This window comes from Aquarana catesbeiana, linkage group LG11, assembly GCF_042186555.1.
Source record: "Aquarana catesbeiana isolate 2022-GZ linkage group LG11, ASM4218655v1, whole genome shotgun sequence".
In the NCBI taxonomy this organism is placed as follows: domain Eukaryota; kingdom Metazoa; phylum Chordata; class Amphibia; order Anura; family Ranidae; genus Aquarana; species Aquarana catesbeiana.
The window spans coordinates 137,326,545-137,348,063 of NC_133334.1; the positions used below are offsets into that span (position 1 = coordinate 137,326,545).

Genomic DNA, 21,519 nt, shown 5'->3' on the forward strand with positions numbered 1-21,519 from the left:
TTGAACAAGTGGGAGGAAAAAAGATCACTTTTGAGCTGATAACCCTTTGCTTCTGGACGGTTATCAGTTAGCATTGTTCCCTGCTATCTCTGTGGACTACAAAAAAAAAATCTCTCCCTATAATGGAGAAGAGATTGAGGTGTTATGTAGACCTAACATACTCCTTGTCTTAGGCTGGCCATACATTATACAATTTTCCTTTAGATTTATCAAAACCATATAATAATATGAGGTCAAACCTAAACACTTTCAATTTGTATGCAATCAGGAATGCCTTTGCACTACATAGCTGAGGGTGAATCTAAAAGGAAATTGAAAAAGAAAATTGTATAATGCCTGCCTTAGAGTGACAACGCTGCTCAGTATGACTGTCACCCTAGGGCGGAAAGTGTGTCAATGGTAGGACTACCTAACTAAAATAAAGTGTGAAACAAGAAAACAAATGCAGCCAGCACATCTGAGCAGCGGTAAGATGCAATACCATCAATTTTTGTTTTTGGGTTTAGATACACTTTAAAGCAGCCTTTGCCAACCGGGGTTGCATCAATACCTAGTGTTCCTCCAGAGATTGCTAGGGGTTCCATGGCCAATAAGTAGTGGAGGACTGACTGCTTGATTGTGCCTGCATAGTTTTGGGGCCAATGTCACTGGAAAAATCCAGTTACCTGGGACCAGTGGAGCCTTTCCTATGAAAGGTGAAACACCTCTCAAGGTGAGTCTTCACCTATCCCACCTGTCCACGGAGCCTTTCCTCTATTGGCTCAGATCAGTAACAACTGAAAAATTTGATCTCATTGGCTGTCTCTAGTGGTGACAAGTGACCACCTATGCAAGGAGGCATTCTTCCTCCAACTAGTCAACAATGCAGGGGAGCACCAAATATGTTCAGCCTTGGCTGTCAAATACTCTAGGGATATCACATTCTTGTTTAATTTCTTTAATCTACAGAATATCTTCAATCTACAAATGATGCCCTGTTGGCTTTGGATGTATTCATTTTTAGTAGAGGTTCCCTGAGATCTGAAAATTATTTTAAGTGTCCCTTTGGGATAAAAAAAAAGGTTGAGAAAGGCTGACTCAAAGCTCTGTTGACAATCTTGCTGGAACATACAGAAAAAAGCCTAGGCACTTTGTCACATGATCTCTGCTTAAGAGGAGGGACAGCCCCTGATCCTTCCTAAAACAAAGTATGTGACCAATTGCTTAACCTATGTGTCAAATGGCCAGTAGAGCAAATCGGCCTGCAGTAGCAGTTTCCTCCAGGAAAGGTATTTATTTTAGTCCCAACATTTATTTTTTCATCCCAGTAAGACTGTTAGGTCTGCTTTAAGCGAGATTAAGTAGGAAAAAAAAACACAACATATCAGCCATTTTTTACACCATCCCCGAGAAAGTTTCATGATCACATTTTAAAGCAAAACAGCATTTCCAGAACATCTAAACACATGACATTACGACCAGTTCCAGTTCACTTTCTGCAGATAGAGCGACATTCACCTGATAACTGAATGGAAATGCTTTACTTGAAACACCAAATAAACAGATTGATATATAAATAACTATGAAGGGTGATGACTTACCCTTTTGCACCCAGGCTTGTGATTGGGAACTTGGGAAGTCTTCTGCTTGGCAATCCAATCTTCTATGCCTTTCCGAGTCAGGCAAGCATTTACTGCAAAACTGTCACCTACAGGAAGACAGATATGCGGTGAGGTTTCAAGGAAGAATTGAAGAAAAAAAAAAAAGAATACTTCAGCTCTCTGTCCTAGTTCCTTCTAATGACATAAAGCATACATTATCTAGCACCCTATCTTGTCAAAACCATTGACTGAGGCTGACCACACAAGGACCAACAAAGGCAAGACATGCCACAGACTGAACTGTCACTTGTAACAATCTCCCCAGATAGAGGTGCAGTGTTGAGTGCTTCCAGTCACTGGAAGTGATTGTAATCATATTGGAAAATCTCTCAGAGACAGAAAAATGATCTTCCTGTTTTATGTAGCGTATATGAAACAAAGCCTTCATTTGTGCATGCACTGGCTCTATCATCAAACGAATCGGGAAGATGAGCGCAATGGTCCCGAAGCTGCATGACATGTTCAAGAACGAGCAGCCGCCTGATGGCATTTGTGGAGATGTCTGCCTTTCTATGGTTGCTTGATTAGCTATAGCTGGGAGGACTTTCTTGGGCATAAATGAGGGAGATTTACTAAAACTGGTAGCCAATTAGCTCCCAACTTCAGCGTATTCAATTAAGCTTTGACAATAGAACTTGAAAGGTTATTGGTTTCTATGCAGAGCTGCACCAGATTTTGCACCATGCCGTTTTAGTAAATAAACACCAATGTCTATTTAGCGAACCAATTCTTCTTCGTCCTTTAGGGTACATGCACACGGCACTGATGTTTGTGCACATTTTTTGCACTTATTTTGCATATATTTGCATGTACAAGAGTAAAATAAATTCTAGCTCTCAGAATGGAATTTTGACCTTGTCAAATTAACATTTTACGCAAGTATTTTCATGCATATGCACAGAAAATACTCATCTGCAACTCAGATTTCTGCATTTTTTCTCACTCATCTATATACACAGCACATGTTTACGCACCTGTGTGTACAGACACATAGAAAACAATGGTCAGTAGAAAAAAAAAAAACACCTGTATGCCTAAAAACACAGAGTTTTTAGGGCAGCAGTTTGCAAGAGGCCTTGGGATGACTTAAATAACCTGGAAAACATACTAGGTTCCCCCAATGCATGTGGCCATCTTTGGCCATAATAAAACTGGCAAAAAACAATCCCTTAAACAGGTACTGTCATGGGGGCGCATGCATGCCGCACACTTAGATGGCAGTGTTCTAGCCCTGCTCCACTCACTTTAGGAGCTTTGAGCACCATGGCTGTGGCTATTGCTATCAAAAACCTTCTACAACTGCACCCTTATGTACCACGGCTCTTCAGACACCTACCTATGGAATAGGTATGACTAATAAATCCAAAACCAAGCCGCAGCAGAAGCCAAAGCCCCCAGGCAGGACTATTGCCAAGATGGCACTGCCTCCTCTGCCTGTAGACAAGACCACAAGACACCTGATGGAGGAGTCCGTTGGCTCCTCTGATTGCCTTATGCAGTTTCCCTTGGTTCTAAAAGCAGGTACTGCCATGACTACACCTTACTGTACATGTATCTTTGGCTCACAGTGACAGATCTGTTTCCTTTTCTATACAAACTAGAGAGTCACCCAAACTGACCTCATATTTGGTAACCATCAAACCACCAACCAATGTTGGAAATTGATATATAGTTACAAACAATGGCGGCAAGAAGTTTCACATAATAGATAAAAAATAATAAAAACGATAACCTGCCATAGACCGTCCACTCCCAGGATCACTCCTGAAGTCACCATGACCCAGTGAACACTTTATAACACACCGAAGCTTAAGGGCTACTCCGCACGTCATCAAAAAAGATTTACTGTACACAATGCAATTAAAATGAAATCACAAATTTCTTTTTAGTCAAGGAAACACTTTGACCATATCACTGATCTAAGACATTCCAGGGCATTAGACTAGATCACAGGATGCTTGCATTTCAAAGATCAGCTATAAGCATTGGTAAAAACCAGCTTACAGGTTCACTGACACATGAAGGGATTAGACAGGGAACAGAGTCACAGATCAAACACTCTCACACAAACACAAGTCCATCATTCAGGCACTGTCTCTGCTACAGAAACAAAGTAAATCAGGTCCCCATCTATTAAACCAAACGGCAAATCACACGGCAGATCATCAGTCCAATGACAGTTTGTTTGCAGATCAGTAAAACCAAACAAAGTCGAATCCCCAACTCCCAGCTACATCCAAACATCAACACATTGAAAATATTTACAAAAATTAAATACTTTCAGTCCTTAGTTTGGCTTTAGTAACTTAAAAAAAAAAAAAAGAATAAACAACAAAAAAACAAACACACATATATATATATATATATATATATATATATATATATATATATATATATATATATATATATATGTGCTCATTTGTTTCCAGATAGATAGAGAATATATATATATATATATATATATATATATATATATATATATATATATATATATATATATATATATATATATATTACACACACTAAATCTAAGCTACCAAAGGAACACTTGACGAAGACAAAGTTCTGCAATTGTGTCTCTGCTTGTTCATGTTCTCCTGCCAAGTCTTTGATTTCTGTATCTCTTACCCAATACTACCCTGGTGGTTAATGATATATTTCCAAGATTGAAAACGATTAGTAACCAGCAGAAGCCAGTAAGAGTCATCCATATGGCAATGTCATCTACTCCGAGGTGGACCAGGGACTCGGGATGTGTAGTATGCACAGAGCAGTGCACATGACCACAACTAAACTTGCACTGCCCATTTCAAACAAATGAAAGTGAGGGGGAAAATGAGAGTTTCGGGATCTCACAAAAGATATTATAAGGAAGAAGGAAAACACAACAAGAAAGAATTTCATGGAAAATACACTACAGGGCCACAAAGTAGCCGGATGTGTATAGATAAGGATGCCATTTAGGTGTTTATTTTACTTAAGGCAAATAGACTGCAGTTTGCAAAGTGCAGTTGCTTCAAAGCTAAATGAGGTAAGTCTTCACTTTGGAAAAAATACCCAATTACGTGCAATGAAAATGTAAAAAAACCAGCATTTTTGCTTGCACATGATTGGATGATGGAAGTCAGCAGAGCTGCTGCTCATTTACTAAGCTCTGGAGCAACTGCACTTACAGAGTGCATAGGGGGTTATTTACTAAAGGCAAATCCACTTTGCACAAGTGCAAACTACAAGTGCATTTGAAATTGCACTTGCTGTAGATCCGAGGGGGACATCTAAGGAAAATAAAAAACAGCATTTTAGCTTGTACACGATTGGATGATAAAATTAGCAGAGCTTCCCCTGATTTCAGATCTACCCCTCAGATTTACAGTGACTGCACTTCCAAGTGCACTTTCAGTGAAATTTCAAGTGCACTTTGCACTTGTAGTATGCACTTGTAGTGCAAAGTGGATTTGCCTTTTGTAAATAACCCCCAGTGTCTATTTACCTTTAGTAAGTCAACCCCTTAGTGTCACTTTAAAGCTGAACTCCATGTACGGACATGTTTGCATAGTTACAATGATCCACCTTGGACCTATGTAAGTGTGCATATCCCATACCTGTGGAAGTGGAGAAGCACCATAGTAACCACCACTACTACTGTTATCCTCGTGGTCTTCCGGATGCTGTGCTGAGTGGTCGCCCTGCTGCACTAACCACAGTGGATCATTCACTTGGCACGGGCGCCATCCTTGTTTTTTACCTCAGTGAATATGTGGCGTTCTCCGATTGGAAGTGTTGGAGATCATGACATCACCGCCTGCATCTCTGTCTCATCCAATTCGATTTGTTGGGAAAATGCAGAGAGTTCTCTGAGTACCGCCTGTGCTGAGCGAACAACCCCCTGTGTTCAAGATGGAGCAGGGCAGCTGCTAGGCACAGGATCCGGTGTAATAGTGGCGGTGGCGGCAGCTACTATAGTACTTCTGCGCTTCCACAGTAACCAGTCAGGTACGGGATTTGTATACTTACACTGATCCAAGCTGAACTAATGTAACTATGGAAAAATATCCATCCCTGGAGTTCAGCTTTAAAGACAGAGCTCTGCCTTGGTATTAACCAAGTCCATATGTTTTGCAGCTGGCCAAATCAGTTAAACATTAGAGGACAATCTGCTTTTTAAGTTGACATCCAGGCAATACTACTCTATGGGCCCTGTGAATGTACCACGGCACAGAGAAAACGTGAACACGGTTCGGAAAAAGCGATAATGCCTGATTCAGACTTTGTTGTTCACGTGAGATGATCTGGCCAGAGATTCTCCAAACAAAAAGGTGACAAACTTTGACAAAGACTTAACACATGGAGGACAACATAAAAGTGGTAAGCAGAGCTTTAGAACGCACAGGGGGTGACAACCCGACGCTATGTCATCAGATCTTAAAAGGCGGGACCCTCAGGAGGATAATGACCCAGGCTTGACAAAAACACATGGCACAGTCTTCTGGCCAGTCTTCAATCACACACATAAGAGCAGTCAATGTAGCCTCTAATGTATACTCTGCATGGGACCGCCACTCACAGGGACAACTTCACAGGAACTTTACAATGTAATGCACAAACCTTCACAACACTGGAACATTCCAAAACTAGAGCTGGAAAAAGGCACCATCAGAGACAGAGCAGGACCCAACCAAGAACTCCTATGTATAAGAATAGAGCTGAAGACAGCCTAATAATACACAACAAAACAACAACACCACCACAATAATAAGAAATAGTCCAACCCCATGGGGACAACTAACTGCGTGACCAAGACAGCAAGTTTATTTACTAACTTTTATCCAACTTTTCGGTTTTTGGTTGGGGTGGTCTAAAGATCAATTGTACAGAATCGTTCAACAACATTGGAAATACAATCGGAAGATTGAAAAGATCGTTTTCTGCACCATACACACTCTGATATCTTTTCTGATGGATTGGAATAATCAGTCTATGGCTGACAACCCATTTGATCCCAATGTCACATATGGGGACGTCGGTTTTTATTAATAGTTTTGATAAGTTCTAAATCACATCTCTGTTCCCACAGGGACAAAATGTCATCATATAGTCGATCGTATTTGTGAACAAGTATCTCAGTGCTGCCGATTAATGGAAAACAATCGATAGTTTTCTGCCCTGGCAGTTTCATCAAATGGGATCAAAACTTCTGTCTATTTAATGGTTTGTGGATTTGATGGAATTGTACATAGATCGAATAATAAAACCAAAGTGTATGTGATCACCACTACCGATCATATTCAATGTCTTTCCTGTGATCAGATTTTGCCATCCGGACCGATCAGAATCACTTGGCTGGGAATTGATGGGTGACTCATATCTGATCGGTGAAGGATGGTTACGTGTATGGCCAGTAGCGACCGATCAATACATCGATCTATGACCTATAGGGCCCCCAGAAGACAAGGAGAGGACATTTCCTACCTTCAGGGCTTTCTCTGGGTTTGCAGACTGCAGCTGCCAGTCCGGAGATCGGAGTGAAGATCGGAGGAGAGAAGAGAACAAAAAGCACCATTAGATGTCTCCCACCAAGCAACCGACCACCCCATACACACACAGCCATCCCCCCACCACCGACCACCCCATACACACAGCCATCCCCCCCACCACCGACCACCCCATACACACACAGCCATCCCCCCCCACCACCGACCACCCCATACACACACAGCCATCCCCCACCACCGACCACCCCATACACACACAGCCATCCCCCCCACCACGACCACCCCATACACACACAGCCATCCCCCCCACCACGACCACCCCATACACACACAGCCATCCCCCCCACCACGACCACCCCATACACACACAGCCATCCCCCCCACCAGCGACCACCCCATACACACACAGCCATCCCCCCCACCAGCGACCACCCCATACACACACAGCCATCCCCCCCACCACCGACCACCCCATACACACACAGCCATCCCCCCCACCACCGACCACCCCATACACACACAGCCATCCCCCCCACCACCGATCACCCCATACACACACAGCCATCCCCCCCACCACCGACCACCCCATACACACACAGCCATCCCCCCCACCACCGACCACCCCATACACACACAGCCATCCCCCCCACCACCAACCACCCCATACACACACAGCCATCCCCCCACCACCGACCACCCCATACACACACAGCCATCCCCCCACCACGACCACCCCATACACACACAGCCATCCCCCCCACCAGCGACCACCCCATACACACACAGCCATCCCCCCCACCACCGACCACCCCATACACACACAGCCATCCCCCCCACCACCGACCACCCCATACACACACAGCCATCCCCCCCACCACCGACCACCCCATACACACACAGCCATCCCCCCCACCACCGACCACCCCATACACACACAGCCATCCCCCCCACCACCGACCACCCCATACACACACAGCCATCCCCCCCACCACCGACCACCCCATACACACACAGCCATCCCCCCCACCACCGACCACCCCATACACACACAGCCATCCCCCCACCACCGACCACCCCATACACACACAGCCATCCCCCCCACCACCGACCACCCCATACACACACAGCCATCCCCCCCCACCGACCACCCCATACACACACAGCCATCCCCCCCCACCGACCACCCCATACACACACAGCCATCCCCCCCCACCACCGACCACCCCATACACACACAGCCATCCCCCCCCACCGACCACCCCATACACACACAGCCATCCCCCCCCACCGACCACCCCATACACACACAGCCATCCCCCCCCACCGACCACCCCATACACACACAGCCATCCCCCCCACCACCGACCACCCCATACACACACAGCCATCCCCCCACCACCGACCACCCCATACACACACAGCCATCCCCCCACCACCGACCACCCCATACACACACAGCCATCCCCCCCCACCACCGACCACCCCATACACACACAGCCATCCCCCCCACCACCCCATACACACACAGCCATCCCCCCCCACCGACCACCCCATACACACACAGCCATCCCCCCCACCACCGACCACCCCATACACACACAGCCATCCCCCCCACCACCGACCACCCCATACACACACAGCCATCCCCCACCACCGACCACCCCATACACACACAGCCATCCCCCCACCACCGACCACCCCATACACACACAGCCATCCCCCCCACCACCGACCACCCCATACACACACAGCCATCCCCCCCACCACCGACCACCCCATACACACACAGCCATCCCCCCCACCACCGACCACCCCATACACACACAGCCATCCCCCCCACCACCGACCACCCCATACACACAGCCATCCCCCCACCACCGATCACCCCATACACACACAGACATCCCCCCCACCACCGACCACCCCATACACACACAGCCATCCCCCCCACCACCGACCACCCCATACACACACAGCCATCCCCCCCCACCACCGACCACCCCATACACACACAGCCATCCCCCCCACCACCGACCACCCCATACACACACAGCCATCCCCCCCACCACCGACCACCCCATACACACACAGCCATCCCCCCCCACCACCGACCACCCCATACACACACAGCCATCCCCCCCACCACCGACCACCCCATACACACACAGCCATCCCCCCCACCACCGACCACCCCATACACACACAGCCATCCCCCCCACCACCGACCACCCCATACACACACAGCCATCCCCCCCACCACCGACCACCCCATACACACACAGCCATCCCCCCCCGAACATCGCTCACCGTGCTTAGAGTAAAGTTTCCCCATCTCTCGGGATCCACAACATCAGACACACATTACAATCCAGACATCGGACAATCCATCGCACACGCCGCTCATACGATCCGGGTTCTAGAAGCGCTGACACCCCATAGACGAGGAGCCTGCCGACTACACCGAGCCAACACTCTGCCAGACAGCACAGAGGAGGAGGGGGAGGGCCAGAGGAGGAGGGGGAGGGCCAGAGGAGGAGGGGGGAGGAGCCAGAGGAGGGGGAGGGGGGCCAGGACAGGGAGGAGGAGAGGAGCTGGAGGGAGACACTGTGTGTGAATGGAGGGAGGAGGATGGGAGGATGGGGGTGTGCCTGATGGACTCCAAACTCATCTCTCAACAACTCACACAACCAGCAATCCACCTCCAATGCCTTTCACCACATGGAGGATCCCTTGAAATCACTTCCCCCTTCCAGGAACCTCTCATAGTCCGCCGCTTATATTCAAGAGGAGCTGCACTTTGTTTTTCTTGTGTTTTGGTTTTATTCGTTTTTGTTTGTTTGTTTTTTTATTTTTTTTTAACTACTTCAGCTCCGGAAGATTTTACCCCCTTCATGACCTGGCCATCTTTTGCTATAGAGCACGGCGATTGCAGAATCATGTGACGCAGTACACAAATTACATTTATATCATTTTTTCCCCACAAATAGAGCTTTCTTTTGATGGTAGTTGATCACCATTTTTTTTTCTTTTTTTAATATACAAAACGAAAAAAGACAATTTTGAAAAAAAAAAAAAAACGATTTTTTTTTACTTTCTGCTATAAAACATATCCAATACATAAAAAAAAAAAAAAAAAAAAAATCAAGTTTCTTTATCAATTGAGGCCCATATGTATTCTGCTACATACCGTATTTTTTGAAAAAAAAAAAAAAAAAAAATCCCAATAAGTGTATATTAATTGGTTTGCATGGAAGTTAGAGTCTACAAACTATAATGTGTTCATATACTGGAATTTTTTTTTATATACTAGTAATGGCGTTGATCAGCGACTTATAGCGGGACTGTGATAGTGCCGTGGCCGTGGGTAATCTGACACTATGGGGGTTGATTTACTAAAGGCAAATCCGCTGTGCCCTACAAGTGCACTCCGAAGTGCAGTCACTGTAGATCTGAGGGAAAGCTCTGAAATGAGGGGAAGCTCTGCTGTCTTCTATCATCCAATCATCTACAAGCAAAATACCGTTTTATATTTTCCTTGCATGTCCCCCTCAAATTTACAGTGACTGCACTTCCAAGTGCACTTGTAGTGCAAAGTGGATTTGCCTTTAGTTAATTACCCCCCCCCCCCCCCCGGGTTTTATTTACTAAAACTAAAGAGTGCAAAATCTGGTGCAGCTCTGCAGAGAAACCAATCAGCTTCCATTTTTTTTGTCAAAGCTTAGTAGAGAAGTATGGGATTCTTAAAATTTTTTTTTTAGAAGCATACTTACCTAGGTGTTTGCAACATTGGTCCCCGACACCTCTAACACACAAAACCGAGCGATCAAACACAGCCGATCGCTCAGTCTTCAGTGCTCTATGAGCAGAGAGCTGGTGACTGTCAGTCACCACTGTCTGCTCCTCCTAATCCCCCCCCCCCCCATTTACTGGAGCGCTGGGCTGTGGAGGGGGTGGGAGCAACCTGCTCAGGAGCTGAGAGCCAATCCAGGCATGTGGGCGAACCCCGAACATATGCACTCCTGTAATCCACAGGAATAGTACAGCCAAACAAGCTTTGGCTGTACTTCTTCTTTAACTGCACAAGCTGAAGTCAGAAGCTGATTGGATACTATGCACAGATGCACCAGATTTTGCACTCTCCAATTTTAGTAAATCAACCCCTGACTGGCACGTTGTGGGCATTGACTAACTGACACTGACATCACCAGTGACACCAATACAGTGATCAGTGCTAAAAATATACACTGTCATTATACCAATGACACTGGCTAGGAAGGGGTTAATATCTAGGGTCAATCAAGGGGTTATAATTGTGTGCATACCAAGTGTTCATGTGTTTACTGTGTGCTGCTTTGTACTACAGATTGATTTTTTTACCCTTAGCAGGGAAAAGAAACAAAGTGATCGCTCCCTCTGTACAGAGCTCTAAGCGGGGGCGGATCCAGAGTCTAGTCTTGGGAGGGGCACTGCCAGAAAATATGTTTTTTTTGTGGGCAATTTATCAGGGAAATGGCTGGTGTTGGCGCTTAAATCATCCTGGCACCATGGTTGTTATGGTGTCAGGATGATTGAAGTGCATTATTTCTAATATTACATTGTAGTATAAAATGAAATGGTTCAACTCACCATAATGCAGAATCAGTGGAAGCCCTGAGTGTGCCACCGTCGCCTGCCACACGTGAATTGTCACTTGCCTGCCACCAGATGCATGTTGTCACTTGCCACGTCACCTGCCATATGTTGCGGATTGTCACTTGCCACACATTGCAAATTGTCAATTGCCACGTCACCTGCCACACGTTGTGGATTGTCACCTGCCACACGTTGCAAATTGTCACTTGCCACATCACCTGCCACACGTTGTGGATTGTCACCTGCCACACGTTGCGGATTGTCACTTGCCTGCCACCAGATGCAGATTGTCACTTGCCACACCTTGCGGATTGTCACTTTGCACGTCACCTGCCACACCTTGCAGATTGTCATTTGCCTGCTAAGGTGATGTCTTGCTTGTATCTTGCTGTCCCAGAGTCAGGCAGCAGAGAGATAATGTAATCTCTCTGCTGCCCACGCTGCCTGCACAGTGAGGGAGGAAGTTACTGCAGGGATGCAGGGCAGGTGCAGGGTGGTGAGAGATGATCTCATCTCTCTGCTCCTCCGCCCCCCGGCTAGCTGATTGGCCAGCTGCGCGCTCACACCGAGCCTGATTTCTCACTCTAACCTGCCCACACACGCACTGAGCCACCTGGCAAATCGGCCCGCCCGCCCACAAACGGCGCCGACCGCCCGCAAACTGCGCCACACGGCCCGCACGCTCTCTCACCCACCCGTGGAGCCGCCCGCAGAGGCGCCACGGAGCTGCCTGCTCTCTCCCGCCCGCGGAACCGCCCACTCTCTCACCCACCCGGCAACGCATTTCTCGGGGGTGGCAATTGCCCCATTGCCCCCTCCCCGATCCGCCCGTGGCTCTAAGCTGTGATTTTACACAGCCGATCAGCAGGTCTCGGCCATGAATTATTGTCCGGGATCTGTTAATGAACTCTTGCTATGTAAAATCACAGGGGAGTAGGCGGCCAGGGGCACATGCTCCAAACCTGCAAACAAGCAGCGATGTACCAGTGCGCCATGGTCCTTGTAGCTGCCGCCCTGCAACAGTAAAAGTACTGTGGTGGGTGAGCTAGTTAATCAGTAGTTATAAATACTATAGCTGCTGACATTAAGCCCCAATACACACTATTAGATTTTCTCCAGCTTTTTGTCTTCAGGTTTACCAAAACCATATAATATGAAGTCAAACCTTAAGAGTTTCAATGTGTATGCAATCAGGCAGGCCCTTGCACTACATGGTTTTGGTAAATCTGAAGACAAAAATCTGCAGAAAATCTAATAATGTGTATTGGGTCTTAGGCTCCATTCACAGCAGAGCCTTTGTTTCTGGCATGTTCCCGGAAAAAAAAAACACTTATCACACTAGTCCTACTGGCCCCACAGATACAACTAGCAGACACGTGTTTTGTTGCGCCACAAAACACACCAAAACACACAGTAAAAAAGCGCCAAAATCTTCACCCTCAAAAGGTGCATTTCAAGTAAACGAGCTGCCCTATGCTGTCACTGAAATACACACAAAAATAAGAGAAAAAAAAGAGCATTAGCACAATGTGTAGATGTGAATGGGGCCCTCAAAATCAGGAATGTATCAGTGCCTGATGTCCAGAGCTGCCTTCTCGCAGCTGGTTCTTCTTACCACTGTGGTTTTCTGAGTAACCACAGCCAGATCCCCACTGAGCATGCAGAAGCTTGCGTGGTGCTCTGGTAACGGTCCTACAGCCTCCTGGGACGTGTGACATGTCCTGGGAGGCTGCAGGAAGGGGAGGGACAAGGGACATCCACCTTGCCTAGGTGAGGATTGTGGAAGGGGGAGCCGGAACCAATAAAAATTGGTACAAACGGCTGTAACCTTCAGGCTGGGGGGGAAGGACTGAACCAGCGGGGCTTCACTTTTTGAGTGAGTTTCCACATTAAACCCTCCGTTTTTTAAAGCTAAATTACAGGTATGGCAATTGTTACATGGTTAAACAAAGTTGTCAAACAAACCTGATTTCTTTTTATGAGGAGGTAAGAAAAACCTTGGACAGAGGGGTGGCTGTGGACCTGGTATACTTGGCACTCTTTATGTCTAAAGGAAAAAAGATTTCATCTCCAAATACGGAAAGGTTTCTTCACCGTAAAAGCTGTGAAAATATGGAATAGACTCCCTCCAGAGGTGGTTCTGGCAAGCTCAGTAGATTACTTTAAAAAAGGCCTGGATTATTTCCTAAATGTACAGAATATAACTGGATACTGACATTTATAGGTAAAGTTGATCCAGGGAAAATCTGATTGCCTCTCGGGGGATCAGGAAGGAATTTTTTCTCCTGCTGTAGCAAATTGGATCATGCTATGCCGGGGTTTTTCGCCTTCCTCTGGATAAACTGTGGGTGAAGGATTGTGTATATGGGATTGTATTTTTTTTTTTGGTTGAACTAGATGGACTTGTGTCTTTTTTCAACCTAACTGTAACTATGTAACATTGCTCCAGCTTGGATCGTAGAAATATACATGTGCTATAGCTGTGGGATCCTCATGGAAGCTTGAAATCCCTGTAGTAGGCTACTCCAATGATCAGTTCTCAGGTCCCATGGCAAGCTACCCTGCCACTTACTAGACGTCACTACTCCATTGAGAAAATGCAAAGTGTTCCTTGAATGGTGCTCCTGTCGAGCGAGTAACCATTCCTCCTGTGTTCACAATGCACCAGGGCTGACAGAAGCTAGTGGCAATCACTGTAGTAGTAGAGGAATAATGTCACCATGTAAAAATTGCCACACCTAAACTTCAGCTTCTAATTCTGAACGAAACCCATCAATTTAGCGGCTTCCCAAAACATTCAAGGCATGGCATGAATGATAACTGTTAATGCCCCGTACACATGGTCGGATTTTCCGACGGAAAATGTTCGATGGGAGCTTGTTGTCGTAAATTCTGACCGTGTGTAGGCTCCATCGGACATCTTCCATCGGAATTTCCGTCACACAAAATTTGAGATCTGGATCTCAAATTTTCCGACAACAAAATCCGTTGTCGTAAATTCCGATCGTGTGTACACAATTCCAACGCACAAAGTTCTACGCATGCTCGGAATCAAGCAGAAGAGCCGCACTGGCTATTGAACCTCATTTTTCTCGGCTCGTTGTACGTCACTGCGTTCTTGACATTCAGAATTTCTGACAAGATTTGTGTGACCGTGTGTATGCAAGACAAGTTTGAGCCAACAACCATTGGAAAAAAAACATGGATTTTGTTGTCGGAAAATACTATTCTGTGTACAGGGCATTACAGTTGCTTGTGCTCTCATCAAATCGCTGGTGTCATAACTGATTACATGTGTAGCACCATACCAACTGAGGCTAAGATGGCAGCTTCCTTGTTGTAAAATATAAGGAGGTTTAGTTCTACTTTAAGCACTTTAAGCAGCTGATCGAATCACTTAGCCTAGGTTTACACTTGTGCGGAAGGTTCCCCCTGTGGGTCCGCACTCATTCCCACAGCCGCAACCACTGCAAGTGCAGTGCGGTTCCCAGTGTGGGAGCATTTTTCAGTATGGGCAGCATGCCATCAGGAAATAATGGCACCTGTACGCATCTCCTGCATTTCACTGTGCAGTTGCCATTAATCTTAATGGCATGCCGCACACACTGGAGATCACTCTGCTGGGAACCACACCGCACTTGCGGTTTCCCTTTGGGCTGCGATTTCTGAAATGCTGCAGGGACCTTTTCCCTGCATTTTGGGACGCATGGCAGCCCGTTCAAATGAATGGGCTGCCATGCCCACTCAAATCATGGCTAGTGTAAACCTAGACTTATTGAGTATGCTACTTTTTATCTTTTTATCCCTGCATTTGTTTTGGTTTAAAGCTGCCCATACAGTGATCTCTGCTGGACCGGCTAAATGTTGACCAGTTTGTGGGCCCCCCACTTGACAGAAGTCGATGGTTTAACCCATTTCTATTGAAGGGATATGTTGGAAAATTTTCCATCAATCATCTAATCAGTTGCAGCCATTGCCCAGTGTATTTTGAGAGTGGCGGGTACTGCTGTCAAAATACAATGCTCTGGTGGGTGTTTTCCTCCATCCTCCTTGTTTGTGTAGACGGAAGAATTCGATTTTTTTTTTTTTTTTTCATTTAGTCCCCTGGGTGAACAAAAAACCTAAGTGTATGGAAAGCATCATCTGGTGCCATGACAAGCTGGCCCAGATTTCTTGTTTCAAGGTGGCTCCTTTGTCTTGCAGCATCCTATGGAGCCACCCTTGCATTCAGGGACCAGAATTGTGTCTTCCTACATTCTGAATGACAAGCCAGATACCATGGGATATGTAGTTCTTACAAACTGAAAGCAAACAGCAGAGGAGAAGCTGCAGAGCATGCAGGGAATTCAGGATGTTGTGGAAAGAGATGGTCAGCAGACAGGCAGAACTCACAACATGAAAGGAGATTTTTGAAGTAAGTTTATATTACATTGTCCAAAATAATTATTGTATATATTATTATTACAATGCTGATGTTATAAAAAATAATAATAATAAATAATAAATAATAATAATAAAACAAGGATCTTGCAGCTGGCTTGTGATTACATGCATGCAATACAGTGTGACATTAGGAGGCCAGCTGGAAAAACTATGAACACACATTATCCCCCCCCCCCGATAGCGCAGTACATGCTCCCTAGAGTACCCTGAAGTCTCCTGGGATTCATGATATTGGCCCCAAGAGGTCTGTGGGCAGCTGCTACATTCTTCTTGTCTAGGCAAGTGAGGGAGGCGTCCCTAAGAAAGGCACCCCCCCCCCCCACAAAAAAATTAAAATCTAATTATGTGAGAAGAGAGTGACAGAAAGGGAATGGGAATAATTGGATGGGAGGGGTGAAGCTCCGCTTAAAATGATTCTAAAGGTTGTAATTTAAATTTTAAAAAAATGACAAACTCACCTGCTCTGTGTAATGGTTTTGTGTAATGCTTTTGAAAAGAGCAACCCTGATCCTCTTTTTTTGGGTCCCCTGCCGGTTATCCAGGCCCCTTCCCCCTGTCGAGTGCCCCCAATTGCAAACCTCTTGAAAATTGGATATTATCTATTCATACACAGAGCGTGGCTCGGCCCTGCACCCGCTCTCTTCTCATTGGCTCAGTAGCTGTGATTGACAGCAGCACTGCTGTGTAAGCCAATGAGGAGAGAGAGACCCGGGAGAGCCTCTGCTCTCATGCATATCACTGGATCAAGATGGGGCTCAGGTTAGTATAATGGGTGGGGGAGCTGCACCCAAAGGTTTTTTTACCTTAGCGCATAGAATGCATTTAGGTAAACAACCTTTGCCACTTTAAATTACTATAGCTACAGCTCACAATACATTAGCAAGATGGTCAGTGGAAAAATGTCCTTACATTGGAGGTCATTGGGAAGAATCTCCCTCTGCACATTGGTGGTCAGAGGCAGACAGAATGCTCCCCATACAGACAGCCAACTTATCCGAGTGGTAGAAACTGCTGATTGCTCAAGGAACCCCTGGCAACCTCTGGAGAAGCCTTGGATTCCACTGAACCCTGGCTGAGAACTGAGAATGGCTACACCAGGATAGGTAGGCTTATTTTCAAAAAAGTTACAGTTTTACTAAGACCCGAGAGTGCTGCACAAAAATAAAAAAAAAAACAAAACCAAAACACACAAGCCACGGGCTTGTTTTTAACCTCCTCCAGCCCTGGACATACAAGACATGTCCAAAGAGCTGAAGAAGTGCATAACCACTGTTTTCTTTTTCTTTTCTTTATTTTCTATATAAAGGAAAACCAAACCTTTTGAAAAATTGATGGTTTCCTTTACTCTCTTTTATCGACAAATCAAATAAAAATGTCAGGACAATACAAACATCCCCAAAGTCACCATTTTGGAAAGTAGACACCCAAAGGTGTTCTTATTTTTTGCCACAATTATTTGGAATTGAAGAAACATGCTGGCATTAGACATGTGCGGTTCATTTCGTTCGGACAAATTTTCACTTTTCAGAAATTCGGATGTATCCGAATTTCCGAACTACAATAGTACCGAATTTAAACGAATCCGAAATAACGAAAAAAAAAAATTTGGACGAAATTTGAATTCAAATAGTTTTCGCCTAGTTTTCGAATTCGAATAGTTTTCGAATTTGAAAAGTTTATAAATTCGATTTTGAATAGTTTTCAAATTTCCAAAGAGAATAAAATAGAATAGAAAATATAGGAATAGAATAGAAAAAAAAATATATAACAGAAAATAAAAGAATAGAATAGAGTAAAACAGAACAAAATAGAATAGAAAATAAAAGAACAGAATAGACTAGAATATAATAGAAACAAATAGAATGGAATAGAATAACATAGAAAGAATATAAACATCTTCAGAAATTCAAATTTCAAATACATTTGAATTTGAATACATAAGAAAAGAATAGAATAAAAAAGAATAGAATAGAAAAGAATAGAATAAAAAAAAATAGAATAGAATAAAAATAGAATAGAATAGAATAGAACCATTTCCCAAAATTCAAATAGAATCAATTCGAATTTGAATACAAAATAATAGATTAGAATAGAATAGAAAATATCAGAATAGTATAGACAAAAACAACAGAATAGAATAGAAAGAATATAACCATCTTCCGAAATTCGAATCTCGAATAGAATAAATTTGAATTTGAATAGAAAAGAATAAAATAGAAAAGAATAGCCTAGAATAAACAATTAAAAAAAGAGTATAATTAAAGAAACAATGGAATAGAATAAATTTGCATAGAAAGAATATAACCATTTCCCAAAATTCAAATAGAATCAATTAGAATTTGAATACAATAGAAAAGAATAGATTAGCATAGGAAGACGGTTATATTCATTCTATTCTATTCTGTTGTTTTTTTCTAAACTATTGTGTTATTTTCTTTTCTATTCTACTCTATTCTTTTCTATTCTATTCAAATTCAAATTGATTCTATTTGCATTTTGGAAAATAGTTATATTATTTATATTCTATTGTATTGTTTTTTAAATTCTATTCTTTTCTATCCTATTCAAATTTCAGAAGATGGTAGTACTCTTTCTATTTTATGCTATTCTTTTTTATTCTATTACTTTCTTAGTTACATAGTAGGTTAGATTGAAAAAAGACACAAGTCCATCAAGTCCAACCTATGTGTGTGATTTTATGTCAGTATTCTATTAAATTCCATTCAATTCTGTTATTTATTTCCCTATTTTTTTCTGTTTTACTCTTATATTATATTATTTTATTGTCTGTTATATTTTTTTCTATTCTATTCTATTTTTTTCTATTCTATTCCTTTATTTTCTATTCTATTTTATTCTCTTTGGAAATTGGAAAACTATTCGAAAACAAAAAAACATAAACGAATTTTGAAAACAAATTAAACAAATGTGACTAAGCTAATTAATGTAAATAACAAATCAAAACAAAACAAATGTTTTCGTTCTGCACATGTCTAGCTGGCATTGAGACTCTGAAGTGCACTTTTCTGTTATTAGTGGAAGAAAGTTCCAAGAAGGATAAAAGTGCACTTAGTGCAATGGTTAGATGTCACGTATAAATCCAAAGCACCTTAAAATCCCCCAAAACACTCCCAAAGTCCTTAGTGGTCAGTGCCCAGCTTGCTAAGAAGACACTGTAAGGTGGAAGAAGGTGACAGCACCAGCGGGGGACTGCCTGAAGAGGAGGTAAGTGACATTTCCGTGCAGTATCATTGCACAGAACAAGTAAGTATAACCTCTTTTTATTAGCCCCAAAAACCAACAAAAAAATATGCTATTTTATACATTTTTGTTATTCAAAGCAAACTCAGCCATCCATCAGTGTCTCCATTCTTTATTTTGCTGAGAAATCACTTTGAATACCACCTCTAGAATTTCTGGCAGAATTTACTTCCTGGAATCCATCTGCCCTTAGCTCAGGCATACAAGCAGCAGGGGCGTGCTTAGCTCAGCAAACCCCTCCTTCCCTCCGGAAAAGACTCCTGGGATGTATGACATGATAGGCATGTAAACTAAGGAGTAACTGAAAAAAGTAAAAAAGATTAAAACAAGTAAATATGATATACTTTCCTATTTACTAATGCTAGCGGTCCCCCTGTCAGAACACAATAGCTCAGCGGTTAGATCCTCAGTTTTTTTTTATCACCCAACTAAAAAAACACTGGAAAAAAATGCTGGCAACAGTTCCTCCTGCCTTTCAGCCTGGTTTGATTGACAACCGGATGTGGTCCGTCATTTCTGTCGTTGTGGTACAGTTACGTCACCCTTGGTGCGCCGGCGGACTCCGGCTTGGCCCACAAGCGTCTGTGGTTTTCAAAAGCGGTGTTGCACATCATGGTGGATCCTTTCTATCCTTATGTTCACCGGACCCAGTGGTTGCTAATCCATCTACACTTGGCATACCGGCTTGGTATCATATCATCAATTTTTGATTTTATATGGTTCATATGAACTTTCTACTTACTGTGATCAATAAATCACCTTATTAGCCTTTACCATTGGCTTGGTGTTATTCATCCTGAGAATTCCATGTCAACCACCTATATTCAGAGAGTACTGTAAGTGCCGGTTCACATAGGGGCGACTTGTCAGGCGACCTAGTCGCCTGACAAGTCGCCTCCCGTTCTGTGCTACGGAACCGTTCTAATAGGAGCGACGCAAGTCGCTCCGACTTAGAAAAAGGTTCCTGTACTACTTTGGGGGCGACTTGGGGCGACTTGCATAGACTTCTATACAGAAGTCGTTTTGCAAGTCGCCTCAGAAGTCGTTTGCAGGTCGCCTCGCTGAGGCGACCTGCAAGTCGTGCCGCCCCTGTGTGAACCGGCACTTAATTTCCTTTATTTACTAATGCTAGCAGTCCCCCAGTACCCCCGTCAGAACATAACAGCTCAGTGACGAGATCCTATCTTTCAGCTAAAAAAACGCTGGAAAAAATGCTGGATAAAATAATGCTGCTAATAGCTTTTTCTAGTAGCGTTTTAGCAGCGTTTTAGGAGCGTTAGCGTTTTAGCAGCGTTTTTGCAGTAAAGGGGAAAAAGAAAAGATTTAAAAAAACGCTATTAGGAGTGTTTAAGAGCGTTTCTGCTGGAAAAACGCTCCTAAAAGCACTACAAAAACATTTTTTTTCCCTAGACACTGAAGCTCAAAACACGCTAATAGCCTAAAGTGGTGTGCATGGACACATAGGATAACACTATTTAGCTTCTAGAAGCAGAAAAGAAAATGCTAAAAACAGCTTCCAGGAGCTTAAAATAAAACGCTAGTGTGCATGGAGCCTAAGAGACCCCCGCTAGCGGCCGAGAAAGGGTTAAAAACCACCGCAAAGCGCCTCTGCAGAGGCGCATTGCCGGCGGTATAGCCGCGCCGTCCCATTGATTTCAATGGGCAGGAGCGGTAAAGGAGCGGTATACACACCGCTCCGAAGATGCTGCTAGCAGGACTTTTATTACCGTCCTGCCAGCGCATCGCTCCAGTGTGCAAGCCCTCGGGGCTTTCACACAGGAATACATGCAGCGGCACTTTCGGGGCGGTTTGCAGGCGCTATTATTAGCGCAATAGCGCCTGCAAACCGCCCCAGTGTGCAAGGGCTCTTATGCCCCATTCACACTAGCACGTTTTTTGATGCATTTTGCATTTTGCAGAAATGCACGGGAATTTTTTAACATGGGTTCCTATGGAACATGTTCACATCAATGCTTTTTTGTATCTCTGCGTTTTTGGAAAGGGTCGGGGACTTTTTTTCATGCAAAAAGCAGCGTTTTGCATGTAATGGT

At 44.3% G+C, this 21,519-nt stretch overlaps 1 protein-coding gene across 1 annotated transcript in view; it reads right to left on the reverse strand.

Moving 5' to 3' along the window:
* Positions 1-9,640, reverse strand: part of NKD1 (NKD inhibitor of WNT signaling pathway 1) — a 143,180-nt gene extending 133,540 nt beyond the window's left edge. Inside the window, exons 1-3 of the mRNA XM_073604988.1 lie at positions 9,440-9,640; positions 7,110-7,142; positions 1,581-1,687 (exon numbers count right to left, since the gene is read on the reverse strand). Of these exons, the coding sequence (XP_073461089.1) occupies positions 1,581-1,687; positions 7,110-7,142; positions 9,440-9,464 (165 nt within the window). The 5' untranslated portion in view covers positions 9,465-9,640. The remainder of the gene's footprint in view (positions 1-1,580; positions 1,688-7,109; positions 7,143-9,439) is intronic.
* Between the last annotated feature and the right edge of the window lie 11,879 nt (positions 9,641-21,519).